The sequence below is a fragment of the Xiphias gladius genome, chromosome 6 (genome assembly GCF_016859285.1).
Source record: "Xiphias gladius isolate SHS-SW01 ecotype Sanya breed wild chromosome 6, ASM1685928v1, whole genome shotgun sequence".
Lineage (NCBI taxonomy): Eukaryota > Metazoa > Chordata > Actinopteri > Istiophoriformes > Xiphiidae > Xiphias > Xiphias gladius.
In genome coordinates, this window is record NC_053405.1 from 26,600,819 (window position 1) to 26,618,707 (window position 17,889).

At 40.8% G+C, this 17,889-nt stretch overlaps 2 protein-coding genes across 5 annotated transcripts; one reads left to right on the forward strand and one right to left on the reverse strand.

Annotated features, from left to right (window-relative positions):
- The first annotated feature begins 8 nt into the window (after positions 1 to 8).
- LOC120790427 (protein SPO16 homolog) lies at positions 9 to 4,726 on the forward strand. Of its 4 annotated transcripts, none has more exons than XM_040127910.1 (6): positions 10 to 265; positions 520 to 613; positions 928 to 1,099; positions 1,270 to 1,348; positions 1,461 to 1,578; positions 4,063 to 4,726. In XM_040127910.1, the coding sequence occupies exons 1-5, from the start codon at positions 200 to 202 to the stop codon at positions 1,566 to 1,568; spliced, it is 519 nt and encodes a 172-aa protein (XP_039983844.1). In that variant the 5' UTR covers positions 10 to 199; the 3' UTR covers positions 1,569 to 1,578; positions 4,063 to 4,726. The 4 variants fall into 4 exon arrangements, with proteins under 4 accessions (XP_039983845.1, XP_039983844.1, XP_039983843.1 ...); XM_040127909.1 differs by having other exon boundaries at positions 11 to 265; positions 4,066 to 4,726; XM_040127911.1 differs by lacking the exon at positions 4,063 to 4,726 and having other exon boundaries at positions 9 to 265; positions 958 to 1,099; positions 1,461 to 3,504.
- On the reverse strand, positions 1,849 to 9,140 carry LOC120790862 (glomulin-like). Its single transcript, XM_040128814.1, has 18 exons — positions 9,099 to 9,140; positions 8,416 to 8,541; positions 7,848 to 7,958; positions 7,658 to 7,766; positions 6,807 to 7,056; positions 6,219 to 6,309; positions 5,967 to 6,133; positions 5,805 to 5,858; positions 5,686 to 5,716; positions 5,490 to 5,579; positions 4,999 to 5,040; positions 4,818 to 4,891; positions 3,271 to 3,355; positions 3,066 to 3,175; positions 2,459 to 2,522; positions 2,241 to 2,376; positions 2,025 to 2,119; positions 1,849 to 1,944 (listed from the first exon to the last, which is right to left on the reverse strand). The coding sequence occupies exons 1-18, from the start codon at positions 9,138 to 9,140 to the stop codon at positions 1,849 to 1,851; spliced, it is 1,773 nt and encodes a 590-aa protein (XP_039984748.1).
- Positions 9,141 to 17,889: the final 8,749 nt, after the last annotated feature.

Sequence of the window (17,889 nt, forward strand, 5' to 3'; positions counted from 1 at the left end):
AACACCACAGCGCCCCCTCGTGGTCGTCTCTTAACGTGACAAAGCCGTGGTGGCTCGTGCTGCGTCCAGGACACCGGTAGCTGTCACGTGGGGAGGCCGCCGCGAGGGCAACATCGATCAAAAGAGCCGTAATCAATCATTTCGAGGCGCTCGTTGTTAGAACCGCAACAGTGGTTTGGCTTTCGGCGACCGGCAGGCAATGGCAGCGCCCGAGGAAACGAGTCCTCCCTGGAGAACAACGATAATAGTCAGCTCATCACTCCAGGTAGGGGCCAACTCTTGAATTGTCAAAAAATTTAAACAGTTTGGTTGGTAGGAGGCCGTTAAATAAATAACGTAAACAATATTGGTTCGCTAGCTCTGTAGCTAACGTACTCCACAACAGAACTCAAACTGCTTTAAGATAATAACAGTCGGGAAGATATTACCTATTCAATCATGTCTGGCTTTTAACCTAATGTAGAAGCTACGTTAATTTAATTATCTTTATTTTTCAAAGTATTTATTTACTTTCACCAGAACCACGATACACACAGGATGCTCAGCTCGCAACAGCACCGAATCCGATTTTCAGACAGTGTTGAGTCCGGAGCCTTTATTTTCCCTCTGTCAGGTAAACCTGCTGTATTTTGTACTGTGAGAGAACCCCATAACCTTTAACAGCAGTCCTATAGATCCCCCAGGACAATTAGTTCTCCAATACACGTACCTCGCATATGTTAACCCAGTATATGACATACCTTGCATAAACACAGTCGTGTTTACTTTAAGTTGCTATTGGATCCTAACATGAACCTGAAAACACAGACCACAAATATCCATCATAAGTTGTCGTGGATGTTGTGGCAAAAGTAAGCCTCCCAGTAATTAGATAAATGTCGTTTTGGGTTTAGTTGAATATAAGGCATTTATAGCTTACTTGTCTAGGTACTGCATTTCTGTTGGTTGATCCTCAAGACCTCCCAGAGCGTTTGGAGGAATCTGGACTCATTGAGAGGATAAAGAAGTTTACGCGAGTACACCGGAACAGCTTTCTACTTCTATATGCCCCCTTTAATGGGAAAAGGGAATTGGAGATCTTGTCAGGGATTCAATGCAGGTAGACAAATGGCTGTGTTATGTCTTCTACAAATTTAGGGGGTGTTGCCCACTTGTTCCGCTTGACTGAAACTAATGCAACCGGGCTTGTGGTCACATTCCGATGCTAAGATTTATGTTGTGTTTCTAGTCACAGTTCTAATAACTGATGTCTGTTTTTATCTCTTTCAGATTCTTTGGCAGCAATCTCAGGATTCTGCCCGTGCGAAACAATGCTGAGATAGTCAAAGGAATGTTGACAATTGCCAAGGTAAATAAAAAGGCAGTTCACAAAGGTTATTTGGTAATAATAAATAAGAAATTAGACATGCTGTTGTTCCCTTGTGACGCTTTGAAGTAAGCCAAGGCTCATTTGTCTGCAGGCCACCAGTAAGCCTCACGTAGACAGTATCCGCGACCGGATGTCTCTGGCCCAGGCTCACATCATTGAAAGCAGCCGTGTGTGGGAGATGCTAAGAGACATACTATAATTCTCCTGAGGTGACCCAGCATGTTCTCACAAACCATTGTGTTGTTTTATTTGATGCTAACCAACCAAGTACAAGCTATAGTCGGTGAACATACAAACGAAAAGGTAAAAGATGTGTTTCAGCACACCTTGTTCTGTTTTTACATGTCTGACAATAACTTTGGCATAGATAAGTTCACACCTTATTGAATTCATGTTTTTTTATTAGTCATAAAATAAAGCAGAGTTGAGAAAAATAACCCAGTGGTCTTAAGTGAGACTTCCGCCCAAGCAGTCTCGGTTTAGTTTTGGATCTTCAGTCTTTCCTCTGTGATCTCTTCGATACGGACTGTAAGACTCTCCATCAGGTCAAATGTCACCAAAGCACTCTGCAGCACCTGAGACACATGAGAATAGTCATCTTTTCTGCAGGGGCCAAAATCAAAATGATAATTAATAGGACAGAAAGTTTCTCTACCTGGTGCTGGACCTCTGGTGACATATTGGACACTTTTTCATGTTTCACTGTTATGCTTCTGACTAATCTGTTGGATCTAGCAGCATCTCTGGTTTCTGGGGGAGGACGACAGAGATTGTCCACGGTATGAAAACTGTGACACTATTGTCCCATTAGCAATTTGTGTAAGGTTATTTCAATGTCATTTTGTCACAGAGATTAGCAGATAGTGCCTACCTTTTGCTTTTAGCTTTTGATCCTCCCTCAGTGCCTTCAGTTCAGCGGAATAATATGCTCTTGATATGCTGATACACACACGCAGCATTTTTAGGTATTTGTCTTTGATCCTGCCCAGCCCTTCCCAAACATCTGTCTGAGGGAAAGAAGAGTAAATCATCAGCTTTCTACATTAACCAGGCTAGCAAGCAGAAGAGAGCTGAATGAGACTGACTTACATTGCTCCACAATTCTTTGTCTCTGATAAGGAGATAGCGCAGAAGATTCAGACTCTCCATTACCCTGGATAAATGAAGACAAAGCATTGCTTAATGGCTCAGTCTGGATAAAGTCTCCCAGTTCTTAAATTTTCAGACCTTTTTTTTTTTTTTTCTTTGGATCTGTGCAGGAAAGCCAAATTGTGACAAAGGTGAGATTGGCTAGTAGCCACAGAGGTCTGTAACTTAATAAGATCTAAAGTTAATTATGTCACATAATCTAATTTAATCAAATGTAGTTAAATTGCAGTAAAGTTTTTCATCTGTTTAACATATGCTAAAACATACATGAGAGAGACAGTATATCTAGAGCTTGTTTCTCTATATGTGGTTTGTGATTTGACCAAATAAAAGCCCCTATGTGTGGAATCTGAAAAATTTCTGACTTTGATAATCAGACCATCACTAAGGGATTTCTCCTAGACTGCATCAGCTCCAGTTTTGGAGAGAGATTTGTCACTGTAAAATATTTGTCCTCTGTAGTTACTGAATTATGCATAGAGTAGACTCAAAAGTTACAAGTGAGCAGGCCTGTTTGTAAATTAAACTCTTGTTCATGTTTAGTCACCTGTCCATACTGCTGAGCAGATCTGTCTCAGCACCTTGAGGCAAATGCAGCACTAGTCCCAACAATGAGAGAAACTCCTCTCCCAGGAACCATTTATTGGCATTCCCAGGCTAGAAAAGAGGCACCATAGACGTGTCTCAGATTAAATCATCAGATTAAACAATGACTAAACCATCAAGACTCAAAGGCAAGACCTTAATCTCACCTGCATGGAAAATTCTACTTGATTCTTGATGTTCTTTACTATATAACTTTCTACCCCTGCATGGTTGCTGGCTTTTAACATGCACCTGCAAAAGAAAATGGTAGTTAATAAAGTTCAGTTACTTTTTCAGTATAAGAAACAATATAGCAACAACAAATACTAAGAGAAGAAGTATTGAACAAAATCTATAGTTTTAGAGTTTTATTGGGTGGAAAACAGGAACACCATACTAATACTGGGTACGGCCTCCCTTTGATCTTTAAACAGCCCCAACGCTTCATGGCATAGATTCCACAAGATTTAGGAAACGTTCCTTTTGAGATTCTGCTCCATGTTGACATGATTGCATCACATCATTGTTGCAGATTTGTCAGCTGCACGTTCATGCTGCCAATCTCCCGTTTTAACGCATCCCAAAGGTGTTGTACTGGATTCAGATCTGGTGACTGGGGAGGCCCCTGAAGTAAAGTCAACTCATTGTTGTGTTCATGAAACCAGTTTGAGGCAGCTTTTGCTCTGTGACATGGTGCACTATACTGCTGGAAGAACTGTAGCAATTAGAAGATTGTAAATTGTGGCCATAAAGGGATGCACATGGTCAGCAACAATGCCCAGATAGGCTGTGGCATTCAAATCATGATTGATTGGTATTAAGGGGCCCAAAGTGTGCCAAGAAAACATTCTCCACACCATTACATCACCACCAGGCTGGACTGTTGACACAGGGCAGGTTGGGTCCATGAATTCCTGCTATTGATGCTAAATTCTGACCCTACCATCTGTGTGTATCAGCAGAAATCCAGATTCATCAGACCAGGCTACGTTTTTCCAGTCCTCAGCAGTCCAGTTTTGGTGAGCCTGTGCCCACTGCAGCCTCAGATTTCTGTTCTTGGCAGACAGGGCTGGAACCCCACATGGTCTTCTGCTGGAGTAGCCCATCTACCTCAAAATTCAAATTTTTTGGGATTCTGAGATGCTTTTTTTTCACCACAGTTGTAAAGAGTGGTTATCTGAGTTACTGTAGCCTTTCTGTCAGCTCTAACCCATATGGTCATTCTCCCGTGACCTCTCTCATCAACAAGGCGTTTCCACCCACAGAACTGCCGCTCACTGGAGGTTTTTTGTTTTTGGCACCATTCTGAGGAAACTCTAGAGACTGTTGTGCGTGATAATCTCAGGAGTTTCAGAAATACTCAAACCAGCCCATCTGGCACCAGCAATCATGCCACAGAAAAAGTCACAGAGATCACGTTTTCCCCATTCTGATGTTTGATGTGAACTTTAACTGAAGCCTCTGACCTGTAATCTGCATGATTTTATGTATTTCACTGCTGCCACATGATTGGCTGTTTGTACCGGTGTTCTTAATAAAGTGGTTGGTGATTATTTTAAAAGATCACATCACATCTAGAGGAATTATAACTGATATGCAAAATGTGTGTTGTATTCACATTAACTAGTTCACAGAAAGTCTGAAATGTCACAATTTTATGAAGCCACACTTGAATTTCAGTAATATTTTCTTTTCTTTTGATGACAGTTCTCACCTGAAAAAGGTGTGCTTTGCCTCAGTGTCTAATTTATTGATAAAGAGCTGGAAAACCTGTAGTCCTGATTCCCTCTGGGGAAGCAGTGATCACAAAAAAGAAAATTCAACAAATGTATTTGTTTTAACAGTCTCAAAGATGTAGAATACATTAGTCTCATCCAGGACAATAGTATACTCACCAAATGTTGCATTGGGCAGTCCGTGAGTATTTGCCGCAGGTTCTGTGAATTACAAGGCACCACATGTTACTGATTGGTCAAAGGCATTCATGTAGTTTATGAATATGGTTAAACTATATCTGTTGATGACAGAAGTGGCCTATAGGGCACACTGGTATTTTGGTCAGAATAATTGTAGTATTAGTACTATTGGAGATGTTTTGCTTTACATTTTGAAAGAATGTGGGGGTTTTTTTGGGTATGACATGCATCAAATATCCACCGGCTCGGGATCGAACCATGTAGGATGCAGTTCTGTGGTATGCACCTCAACCAATAGGAGCTGAACACCCTGTCACCTTTTTTTTTTTTTTTTTTTTTAATTATTTATTTATTTTATCTATTTATTTAAAGTCACTTGTACTGATGAACAAACTGTGTTATGTGAGAGTAAAATTCTTAATTCAGCTTTTGCAGCGGTAAAAATGAGGCTGATGTCAGGCTTGTCTTACCTGTGGTACAGTATAAAAGCTCTTCAGTTCCAGTAGACTCACTGGAAGGCTGTGGTCCTGCACGCTCTCCAAGCTTTTTGCACACAGTGCCTGGTTGATAATACAAAAGTGTGTCAAGAAAACTCACCTTAGTTTTCAGCTGTCATACTTGGTCTAATCTCACTTCTAGAGAAAAAGTACTGTGCGTTGCTCTTACCAGTCCTTTAAGCAAGTGGGATTCCTTTTGGCTGTCGAAGTAAGATGACAGATTATTTCAAGAAATTAATCATTATGAAACAAGAACCATATTCACTTCATGTTGTATTGACAGCTTACCTACAAAGCAGTTGATTGATGTATTCCATGTTGCACTGAAGAACAAATACAGGACTGGAACAGCAGGAAAAAAGAGCAATTGAAACAGTTTGCACAGTACAGTTTCAACGAACACTGTCACCTGCATCATCAGTCTGACCAGATTATAGCTTCTCATCACACCTGAACACTGTTGGGAAGCTGTCTATGGTGATGAGCTGGACAAACAGCAGATAAGCCAGACATGCTCTTGATTCCTTAGACTGCCTGCTGTCCATCAGGGTGCTTTTCTTCAGAGAACTGAAGAACAGGAGCTCTGAGAGGGACTGTTGGATTGCAGGTAGTGTGACCTGTAGAATTGGATAGTGAAACCTGACCTCTAGAAAACATCTTCTCTATAGACTTAAAAAGAAGAAGAGAAGACCTCGCTCTTACCATTATCTCTGTTGCAAAGAGCAGAAGTGACGATTTCCTGTCTCTGTTGAGTTCAGCCTCTAGCAAAGGCTCTCTCAAGCTCATCATGCAGCTGCCAGGAAAAAACTGATCATCGCCAAATCTTTTAAAGCCATTTGTCATTAATGCATAGCCTACGATGCTGATATTGTAAACTCATACTAAACTGAGAGGTTTTGTTAGTGTTAAATATATATTGTCATCATGAAAAACCCTTAAAGCAATTACTGTCTCACAAAGTTAAAAAAAAAAATTGAATAAGAAGTTACAATTCTTTAGCTTTTAGAGAGAGAATCTTGAGTTCCCAAATTTGAGTAAATAAAAGTACTGCAATGTATATATAAACTTAAAAATAATGCAGCATTATTCTTTATAGAAAAAAATCCACTCTTACTAAAATAGTAGAAAAGAAACTATTTCTTGGGGGGGAAAGTACAAATTAATGAAAAAAAATCTAAGATCAATAATCCTGTTGATCACTCCAAAACACCTGCCTTGTGCATTTATCATTATTAACATCTGGTTAATCCGTTTTAAACCACATAACCATGTATGACAACAGAAGCGTACAACTTGAGAAGCTCAGTCCTCAGCTCCTCATCCTCAGCAGCATTAATGTAGTTTCCATCCTTCCTCTTCACCTCCTCCGCGGAGGACTTTGTAAATTCAGCCAAGGCGGCGCAGCAGCGACACAGACCGTACTCATCAGCCTCCTCCTGCTGCTGGGTGTAAGGCACAGGCAGCCGGGACACCTGCCTCTGCAGGGCAGACAGAACCAAGCCCACACAGGCCGCCTTTCTCTCATCCAGCCGAAGCAGCACTGTTCAAAGACACAAGGTTGTTGGTTAAAATGTATGTACAGCAGGGGGAGACAAACCCCGTTTTATAACAACACAAGGCTTAATCAGCAGTGAAATGATCATGAGTAGTATGACCAGATTATGACCAGAAGTGCTCCAATAACTGACAGTGTTTATAAAAATATTTCTTACACACATTATGTGGAAAAGTGGCAGGTGTCAATAAGTAATATCACAGAAATGAGACTATTTGTAAAGGGAATATATTTAAAGTACATTTATAGCACTTGCATAATCCATTATAAGAGTTACTATAAACCATTGTAATGCATAATATCGCAGTCATCAGCAATTACAAGTATGATTATTAGATTTTACAATGTCAATCATCACTACTGCTCATAAAGGCTCCATCCATTGTGAATGAGTATAACATTAACAATATTGTGCTCTCTATAACCAGCCCTCTACCAAATGGGTAGTTCTGTGCAAATGTAAAGTATTATGATGATTGGCATGATTCCCAATGTTGTTGTAAGACTTCATAATATATTATGAAGACGTGATACCTTTATGCATGTGTTACAATATGTGATCACATCACAGAGAGAGCTGTGTCACCTGTTTGAAAATGCGGAACCAGGGCTACGATGGTCTCAGAAATGGCGCTCGGATCAATGTCCTCAATTAGTTCAAGCAAACTATGTAGGAGCTCCTCTGGCCTGCAAGTCTAAACAAAAAAAATCAACCTTTAAGCTATGTATAGGAAGCATGTCTCAATACCTAATATAGATGAATTGTTTATACAAACCCTGGTCAGATGTGTGATGGCAGCCTGGCAGTAATCAAGACTCTTCTCTTTCTTAACTACTTCATTTACAAGAGGTGCCATGAGAACACAACCCATAGACTTCACAGTCCCCTAAGACCAAGAGAAAACAAACATACTTAACCAGAAAAACAGAGACCCTGTTTCTGCAGATTTGCTGGGAGCCTTCCTTTCCATTTGCATGCATCACTACAGGAAAAGATGCATGCAGCGGTTTCACAATTGCTTTTACAGCCAAATGACTACGGAAGTCTGGTCAAATGGACTGACAACAAAAGCATGACTGTGGGTAGCACTTCTCACATACTGTCAAGCAGGTTTCGACAGTATATGTCAAAATTTAGCATAGTCGGGTAGCAAGGAACTGGCTTCTGATCACGTCAGTAGGTATGTGGCTGCTGGTGCTCAGGAGGCTGCAGTGTGGCCTCGTATTTGCTTTTAGTCCTCTATGAGAGATTAAGACTGTCAATCCACTGTCACTTCATATCTGCAAGACGTGACTGCCACTGGTTTGGATAGATGATAGAGGGGATCTTTCTCTGTCAAATACCTGGTTTTTCTCATCCTGAACAAATGTCAGTAGTTGTGCATTGTCACCCCCGGTGAGACATGCAGTTCCCAGACTCTTGAAAAGCTGGTAGTCCTCTGGCTTCAGATCTTCTTCTGGAGTTTCTCTCTAAATACAAGATTGAGGACTGTCAAATGTGTTGCTTTCCTTTACTCTGTCTGATAAACGGTATTGATAAAGTTTTGACGTGTTTCTGTATGAAAAAAAATTGTTAGCCCTTATTTAATCTTCACCACATCACATTTATTTTTATATCTACAAATGAGTCTCATCCCCAAATGTTTAACTGATATCAGAGTTTGAATAAAAATAGTCTGATATTAATTCCTCAATAAGCCTTCACTACAATTTGATCTAAACTTCTGGAGGTAGATGAAATGAGATTGAGGTAAAACACCTGTTTATCACCGCGTTTTCCTTTTTATTTTGACAGGTCAGCGCAGTGTGTGAGGAGGATTGCATGAGATACAGTGCAGGCCAAGCACTGCTATGCCAGTGCTAATTCACTGTGATGGCAATCTATCCAAGTAGGTATGTAATTTGAATGTTTTATTAAAAGTGCACGCTTCAAAAGGTCATAACTCACAGTATCACTATGGTAGGTGATCATGAGTAGGATTGCCTCAGCTAAATTATATTACAGTGATAGAATATCGTAGACTTACCCATCTCTGGATTATATCATTCACCTGGTCTTCATTCATCATCAGTGTCTCCTCAGTCCTCACTGGCAATCCCATTATCAACACGTCTTTATTTCCAGCACACCACAATAGGTGCTGTGGCAGGTTTAAGAAGCAGTGTCAGCACCGGTATCAAAATGACCAAATGTGGAGGTCTGCTGGTGTCCTGAGGGAGAGAGAGAGACTCAGTCTGTAAGGAACCCCAGCATAAACCTCTTATCTCCCTTTGTGCTTGACATGTAATAGGATTAAACCAGAGCACGTCGGTGTGGTCAGAGCAAATGTGGAACTGTCTGGAAGGATCCAGTCGCAATAACACTCCCAGTCCTGCAAAATAAATAGCGCAGAGGTGATCACGCTTCGGAGGGACTCTAAATATACTACACCAGGAGCCCCTTTGTAAATAGTTTTGTAGTCAACTGAATGTGTTTGTGTTTATCCGGCACATCTCTACTAGTCACTCACATATCCATTCACTGAAATATTTTCCTGCACTTTAGGTGGGCATATGCCTCTAAACCCTGTCTGTGACCAAAATAGCAGCTCGTACATATTTTTGTGTTGCGCTAACATCTGGAATGTGGGAGAAAATAATATTATTTATTTATTCATTATTTTTTTTAATAATCTATTGCAGCTGTATTAAATTGCAGTGAGCTTGTCTTTGTCTTAAAGGAAAATACTGATATGTTTTATGTTTTTTAAATCAAGCTTAGCTAACCATTCTTCAAAGCATGCTGAGCTGTTACACTGTAGATTGTTGAATTGTGTCTTCCCCACCTTTCCAGCAGCTATTTGTTTCTTTTCATTTTATTGAGGTATTTAAATCAAATTGTATAGACTTGAAAGTCGTTGGTCTCAGGTAGTTCATCACTGTGAACAGCACATCTGCTTTTAATATCATCAAAGACAGGTTTTGTAGTTCAGTTTGTAGTAAAGCTGCTAAAATGTGCAGATAAATTTGAGAAGGACTCTATTTCCAGAAACAGGAATATACGTGAACTTTCACAAAAATAAAAGCAGACATGAGGTTGACTGCGTATGTTGTGTATCGAAAGCAATCTTGAATTCTCCAGAAGTCTGTTTTTATATTTTGCAGAACCAAAAGGAAGACGATGCCTGGTAGATATGAGAAACTTCTAAAACTCTACACTCAGTGGCTGGTGTATAAGGTACAGTTAGTTAAACTAAAATGCTGTCCTGTAACACCTTATTGTGTTATAGATATAATTGTAAATTGATAAAATTGCCCACCACTTTACACTCAATGATCCACAATGATAAAGTGAAAACATGTTTTTTAGAAATTTTACCAAATTTATTATATTAAAAAAATGATGAAAAATCTGTCATTTACAAAAATATTCAGACACTTTTCTGTGGGACTCCAAATTGTGGTCAGTTGTGTCCTCTTTGCTTTGATTATCCTCGAGATGTGTCTAGAGCTTGATTGAAGTCCCCCTGTGGCAAATTGAATTGATTGGACATAGTTTAGAAAGACACACCTGTGTATATGAGGTCCCACAATCCACACTGCAGGTAAAAAAACCAAGCCGTGAAGCCCAAGGAACTCTCTGTAAATCTCTGCGATAAAATGTGGTGAGACACAGATCTGGGTGTGACCTGAGTGAGCAAGACAGACTGAGGTGACAGTTCACCCTTCAGCACGACAGTGAACCAAAGCATACACCTAAGACAACGCTGAAGTGGCTTTGGGACAAGTCTGACTGTCCTTGAGTGGCCCAGCTGAAGTCCAGACTTGAACCCCATAGAACATCTGTGGAGAGACTTGAAGATGGCAGTTCACAGATGCGTCCCACCCGATCTGACTTGAGAGGACCTGCTTGGAAAAATTGGGTAAACCTGCCCAAATCCAGGTGTGCAACGCTTGCGGAGACTTACCCAAGAAGACCTGAAGCTGTAATTGCTGAATTATGGGTCTGAATATTTTAATTTTAATACATTTTCAATAATTCCTGAGCAAAAATGGCAATTTTATCCATTTACAATTACATTTACACACAAAGTGTGCAAAAAAAGTTAAGGCGTACGAATACCTTCTGAAGTGACGGTATATCAATGACAGTAGGCTAAACATTAGAAAGACACAGTAGAACTCAGCAGTACTGCAAAGTACAGCCTCCCAAATGACCATAAAGTTGCACGGCTTGTGTGTTAGACTGCACAAGTGTACCTAATAGACTGGCCTGTTCTTATTGTCAGTGACGATTGTATGATATGAGAGTAGTATAACTGATGTGTAGTTATTGCACTAAACAAGTAAAACAACTGCTATGCTCCTTAGAAGGAACATGTGGGCCTCATTGTGTTTTGACAATATATTAGACAAATAAATCTACCTGTCACTCCATGCTCCAGACTTTTCTGTATAATTAAATGGAAAAGCCTGTTGGACAGAGAGGCACAAGGATTAAGAATGCTTTCCCATGATTGCTTAATGACAACATATTGCTCCTCTGTGTAAACACAAAGGCTTCAAAGGCTCATCCTCCCCCAGCGCTCACATGCACGTGTAATATAATAGAATTACAATCACTGACTTCCTGCTCCAGCCGGACAGCTCCGGTGAAGGAGCAGCTCAAGTCCTGATTTTAAGGTGAATAGGGAGAGAAGCGTGTTTGAACGGTCGGATTTGGCCAACATCTGCCGCTCAGGTTTGCTCTCTGCCGTGCGATGAAAGCCTCAGACAAAAGCCGCAAAGCAAATACAGTGCACAGTCAGCTGCTCACTCACATGTTTGTCCCGGATTTTGTCATTCTTAATTGCAGGCTGATGAGGTTTAGTTTTGACAGTTGTCCCTGGGTGCAGAAAACACCAAAGTAAATAACTTCTAGGATCACGATTAATCTGTTGATCTGGTGTTGATTATGTCTTCCTTTACTTGCAGTTGCCAGAGTACAGCAGACTATCTAATACATCCAATAAAATGGATTGTTTTTATTGTTTTAATTGGATTGAAATACATATCATTTTGCTCATTGAACTTATTGAGCAAACTGTCTGCTCAGGAGGACTGACCGCTATGACCTATAATTCATTATTTTCATTGGAATGGAATTCCTCCTGTTTTTATACTCATGGTTACTAAACACTGTGAATGTGTTTTGGTCGAAAATTGGTTCAGCTCTACATTTAAAAAAAAGCACAACTTCTTAGGACCAGATTAGTAAAGGTGTTGGCTCCTTGACTGGCTGATCCCTATTTTTCATTCATTTCATACAAATGTCCAGATGAGCGAGTGAGAGCAGTGATCACTTTCCAACTCAGGAGGGCACTGTTTGTCTGAAGGGCCATATCCATGACTGTAGAATGGATACGCCATTTAACACCTTATGGAAACATGGAAACACACTGCGTTACAAGTAAAAGCACAAAAGTATTTTCAGCCGAATGTATTTAACGCCCTTGAAAACCTGGCGTCAGATCAAGTATTTGTTTATAGCATTGATATTCTGAATAAAATAAAAAAGGTAGGACACATTTTAAGGTATTATTTATCAGGAGTTTAATGTTCAAAAACTCTTAATTCACTACAGGACTGTGTGGGTGTGGTTTGACCAGATTTGATTGACAGTCACCCCACAGGTCAAAAACTGTCATCAGATTCTGATTCAAATGTTGCTGAATCCTGATTGGTGCAGGTTCATGGTGTGTGGAATGACCCTATCCAGATTGTTAGATTTTTATATATATTGTTGTATTACTATTACCGAGGCCTTAATGTTTATGTATGTAAAATCTTAATCTCTGCGACCAGTAACTTTAACTTTCAAATAAATGTGGTGGATATAAAGTAGAATATTTCCTTCAGAAATGTAGGGTACTAGTATAAATTCTACCACTGCATGTACATAAGAATGCAGAGAAAATCAGATGCCTTAGTCTGAAATGTCTGGGTTACTTGACTTTGATTCATACAGATTGTCGGCTTGGCTTAAATCTTTTGTCTGAACCTTCTCTTAAGTTTGGTTTTGGTTTCATAATTAAATGGCACACAGCAGTGGTGCACGGCGTAAAGTAAGTGTGGCCAATAACGTATATTGCTCCCGGTATCGTGTCAACAGGTAAAATGTTCCGGCGTGAAATCAGACACACGGTCTGCGGCTTCACTTTACACCTGCAGAGTTTATCTTGGATTATCAAGTAAATGTATGCGGAAGGCTCGACTCAAGCATCCGTTTCCATGACTGAATATCCTGAGCAATCTTCAGGTCAGGTGAAGATAATGTGCGACGGTCTGCGTGCTGTCTAGGCATGCGGGGAGCGGTCGGCGGTGCGGTCAGGCATATCTCAGGTCACTGATGTCACATACCCATTTATATTTAATTTGCAGGACTGCGACAACACGCTTGTGTTACAAGGGTTGTAGAGGATGGACTTCTGCAGGCTGCAGAATGTCGAAAGAAATGCAGTAGATTACTTTAGGGTTGAGTTATAATTCATTCGGTTCTTTTTTTCTTTTTTTTTTAAAATGCTGTAATGAAATTCAAAGGCGTGTTTTTGAGGATGTAGCTCAAGGTTTATTACATGTCTAGGTCTTGATAGAACACAAGGTAAAGTAGCGTTAGTTTTTTGTTTAATTGAAAGAAAAATCAGGAATTAAGTGCGATTGACTGTATCATTTCAGTCATGCAGCAGATAGTGCAGTATTTATGGAGCGGTCTAGTATACAAACAGGCAGCAATCCTATGAGAGCGAGATAAAGCCTCTCCATTTTCCCTCTCTATCCCATATTTCCTTTGTGACCTCTCAGAGAGCAAGAGGTTCTAAGTGAACTATTTATCCATTCAGCATCCCCTGGAGACCGCCACAGACTGCTGCAAGCTCTCGTGTCTGCCCAAAGCCTCCCCAGGCCCCGCTGTGCTTGTCAAGAAAAACTGCCGTGTTTAGGGCCTCTCCCGCGGGTCCCGCTGCTGCTGCTTTCTGAGACGGTGCCGATGAATTTGATTTCAAGATATTTTTATACAGTCCAGATTTGCTTGTGTGATTGCTGCTTTTATTGTTTGATCCAAAGGCTCTCAAGTGAATTTAAATGGTTTATAGTCTAAATTTGAAGGTTCGGTTAAGCCAAAACACACAAGAAAGAAGAGATAGAGTTACTAAAGTAAACTACCTGGTAAAGTGACTAGAAGAATATACTTCTTTCATACTTCAGAAGCTCCTCACCAAATGCCTGCAGTCGTGTTCTCACCGATGAGTAGATTGGTAGTCTGTGCACATTTTTATGGTGTCCCAGTCTCTATGGTCTGTCTTTTTTCAATGGTAGATGTTGAATCCTATGTAAATATCTTACTGCCTTTCTCGGTGCGGTGCCAGTTACCTTAAATGAGTTCACCTAACTTCCACTGAAAGCTGTCCAAACTTTGTGGATTTTCCAGAGTAGCCAGTTAGCACTTTTTGTGGAAAGAGACATCGTTGTTTGGTTTTTCAAATGCCATTTGCACTGCTGTAAAGGTCAGGGTTGATGTTATTCTATATTTTTCTAAGTGCTAACAAATCCTGTGGAAAGACCACAACCAACCGTGTGTTTGTCGGTACTTTCTGACTTCCCTGTCTGTGGCACTCAGACCCAAGCATATTCATTCTCACTGAAGATGTACATCTTATAAAACAGCTCACAAATACGGAATTTTACTTTCAAACAAGACTCAGTAATTTCCTTAAAATAGCTTGGCACTGTGGATTTCAGTAATATTTCTCAAACAGATATAAATAGTGTATTATTCAGGGACTGTATTTAGCCACTGATTAATAATCATTTGGTTTCTAGTGAGTATGTCTGGCAGCAGATGGTTTATGTCAGATTGAGTCAGACTAACTAGTCTGTGTGTGTGTGTGTGTGTGTGTGTGTGTGTGTTTGTTCATGGTAAACCCTGTTTCCTAGAAATGATGTTTCTATACAACTAAACTGCAACAGCAAATAAGATTTGTAGGAAACGCAATTGCCGGCTGGATTATGTTCAGAGGCATCGTAGCTTTTTGTATGACTGAATTTATTAACAGCAGCGCAGTCACCAGAAGCTGGTTGGGGTGGATGGCAGATATACCACAGCCTCTTCTGTGGTTACGCAACAAAAGCGCTTCAGTTAAGTTTAGGGAAAGATGGTGGTTTTGGTTCAATAGAGATAAACATGTTGTATCCGACGTGAACGTGAACTTTTTTCAACATTAAACCACACCAGATCCCTTTCCTAACCTTGACCAAGCACTTTCAGTGCCTAAACAAAACCATAAAAATAAGTTTAATAATGCTGTAGTCACTACACATGGATATTGTACCAATAAAGTACATTCTACCCATACATTCAGTATCAACATATTGAGACTGGCCAAATACAGGAATTAACAACATATCCTCATTATGTTAATACGCACACATGCTTTGGATACGCACACAGTACTTGTTATTAGGATCGATTCACTGTTTTGGCTTATGTCTTTCTTCATGGGATTTGCTGACAGTGAGAAAACACACAGCCACATCCTTTTAGGTGCTTGTAACCAAGTTCCATTCTCCTCCGTTCAGTTTCGGTGGCAGCCAGAATTTCAGAGACAAATGCAGTATCTCAAAACCTCAGCAGATAAAAATGATTTTTATTTATGCGGTTAGAGGCTAAGTTGAAGAATGTGACTTTTTCTCATCACACAGACGGTTGTTGACAAGTCTGTGTCCTTGTGGCGCAGAGATGAGTTCACATTAGCCATCTCTCCATCTCCCACCAATGGTGCTTGTCTTGAGGTGGAGTCTAGAAGTAGAAGATATTTAGGGGAAAGGCGAGACCCCAGTGTACTGACAACTAATGGAGATGGTGGTCTCACTAGGGAGAGTCCTGACCTTGCCCCTTTTTGTAAAAGCTTTGCCCCTGTAGCAAACAATTGCAGGGAGGGGCTGTGTGCGGGTGCAGTCTGAGTGTGTGAGTGTGATGGGTCGACATCTGTTTGTGCTCTGTCAAAAGTTGTCGCGGTAATGTAGTCCAGTCTTTTTTTTTTTTTTTCAACATCTTTCAACGTGACGTACAGCGGCTTTATCTACCAGTGTACTATGAGCCGGAAGCTCCCAAGGTGAGACAAAGGCCCGGGCACACCTCAGTCTTTCCCGAGCCGGGGGAACCGCATCAACAAATCCATAGTGCCTGGACCGTACAGACTTCAGCACAGCCTGCTCAGCCTTTTGTAAACCGGCATTTTGATGACAACTCCCCTTGTCGAGTTGTTCCCGATCAATACACACAGAGCGGACGCCCCAGACACAGATAACCGCTGCTTGCCTGCTGTATCTCTGGGCTGCGGAGACTGAAACCCTGTCTGACTCTGATCAATAAGTGGCGCGTGGCGCGACGCACGAGCTCGGCCCTGCCCACTCTGCTACCACACGCGGGGCTTGTTTCCCCCGGCTGCGGGGTAAAACTGCCCGGCAACTCCCCAAGGTGGATGAATCGGAGATGTTACATGTGAACTGGCTGTCAAAACGATTTTGTCATCTCCCCTTCTCTCCGGTGTTTAAAGATGCTGACACACTGTGTTTGGGGTAGTACCGATGTCTTGTTGGAAGTGATGGAGGCTTTTAGCCTTTTTTTTTTCTCTCTCAAACTCCCTTTATCCGTTTAAGTGTTCACTCGAGTGTTAGAATTTCTATTACACCTGCCAGAGATGTCTCCTGGCACCTACTGCCCACTCACGGCTTCCTTTCAGGTCATCTGATCTGGACCTTTCTCTGAATTTACAGACTTTACAACTTCATTTAGAATCTTTTTTTTCACTGCTAGTTATGAAGGTTACAAAGTTTTTTATTAACTGTATTATTTGTTAGTTTTATTAGTTGTTTATTTTGACATGACTTAATCTATTGTCATCTCAGCTCGGGTTAATTTATCCCGATAAAGCAATTTTTGACACAACTAATCAATAGTCCTTTTATATTCATCCCAGAGGATGTTAAGTGAACATTATCAGTGGACAGACAGTTGAGAGTAGAGACAAAACACCGAGTAAAAAAGGGCCAGATCAGATTCAGCTTGGGGTCATTAATGTTTCAGAGGATGCCAGAGGGAGAATGGGAGAGTCACGGCACTGCCTGGATCAATTTCCTTTGAATGTGGCATTTTCATTTTAGATCAGTCGCAGTCCTATTGTGAAGTGGCTCATCTCTAATAGAGTGACTGGCAACATACTGGCACCAGATTAAAAAAAACACTAGAGATTTGGGTTAACGTCGTGCTTAATGATAGGTGAACTAATGGTTCAGTGGTACCTTTCACTTGGATAAACAAACCTTTAATTTATGGATGACATAGGGGGAACCGCTAAAAACGCCATTTAATAAATACTGTTTCTCCAGCAGGATGTTTCAACAAAGACAATACATTAATTATCTTGCTTCCTTTTGCCCGGTGTCGACCTCTGGAGCTGTGGACGTACTGACCATCCTACTCCTCTCTGCTTCTGATCCCCACAATGGCATTACTCTGCTTTGATCCTGCTGCAGTCTGACACATGACCACACAGACCCCTGAATGGGCATTAGTGCAGGCTTCAGCAAACCCAACATCTGTGCCTCCCAGCACTGCCACTGCTCAAATCATTCATTAAATCAGAACACAAAAAGTAACTTTAGTTGAATGCCTCAGCATAAATATTTGATCGTGGCTGAGAATAAATCTTTGTCACTTTGTACTCCTTCCTCTGGCTGAGGGCTCCTCTTAAAGATCCTCCTCGCCGTGCTCTCTCTATGCTATTTAGATCCAGGCACATG

Excerpts from the sequence above, each read along its gene's own strand:
- LOC120790427 (XM_040127910.1), top strand. The coding sequence starts at position 200 with ATGGCAGCGCCCGAGGAAACGAGTCCTCCCTGGAGAACAACGATAATA. Across the intron at positions 614-927 it reads CTTTATTTTCCCTCTGTCAG|GTACTGCATTTCTGTTGGTT; the intron begins GTAAACCTGCTG and ends TTACTTGTCTAG. Across the intron at positions 1,349-1,460 it reads GAATGTTGACAATTGCCAAG|GCCACCAGTAAGCCTCACGT; the intron begins GTAAATAAAAAG and ends ATTTGTCTGCAG.
- LOC120790862 (XM_040128814.1), bottom strand. The coding sequence starts at position 9,140 with ATGATGAATGAAGACCAGGTGAATGATATAATCCAGAGATGG. Across the intron at positions 3,176-3,270 it reads AAGTAGAATTTTCCATGCAG|CCTGGGAATGCCAATAAATG; the intron begins GTGAGATTAAGG and ends CCTCTTTTCTAG. Across the intron at positions 2,377-2,458 it reads ACAAAGAATTGTGGAGCAAT|ACAGATGTTTGGGAAGGGCT; the intron begins GTAAGTCAGTCT and ends TCTTTCCCTCAG.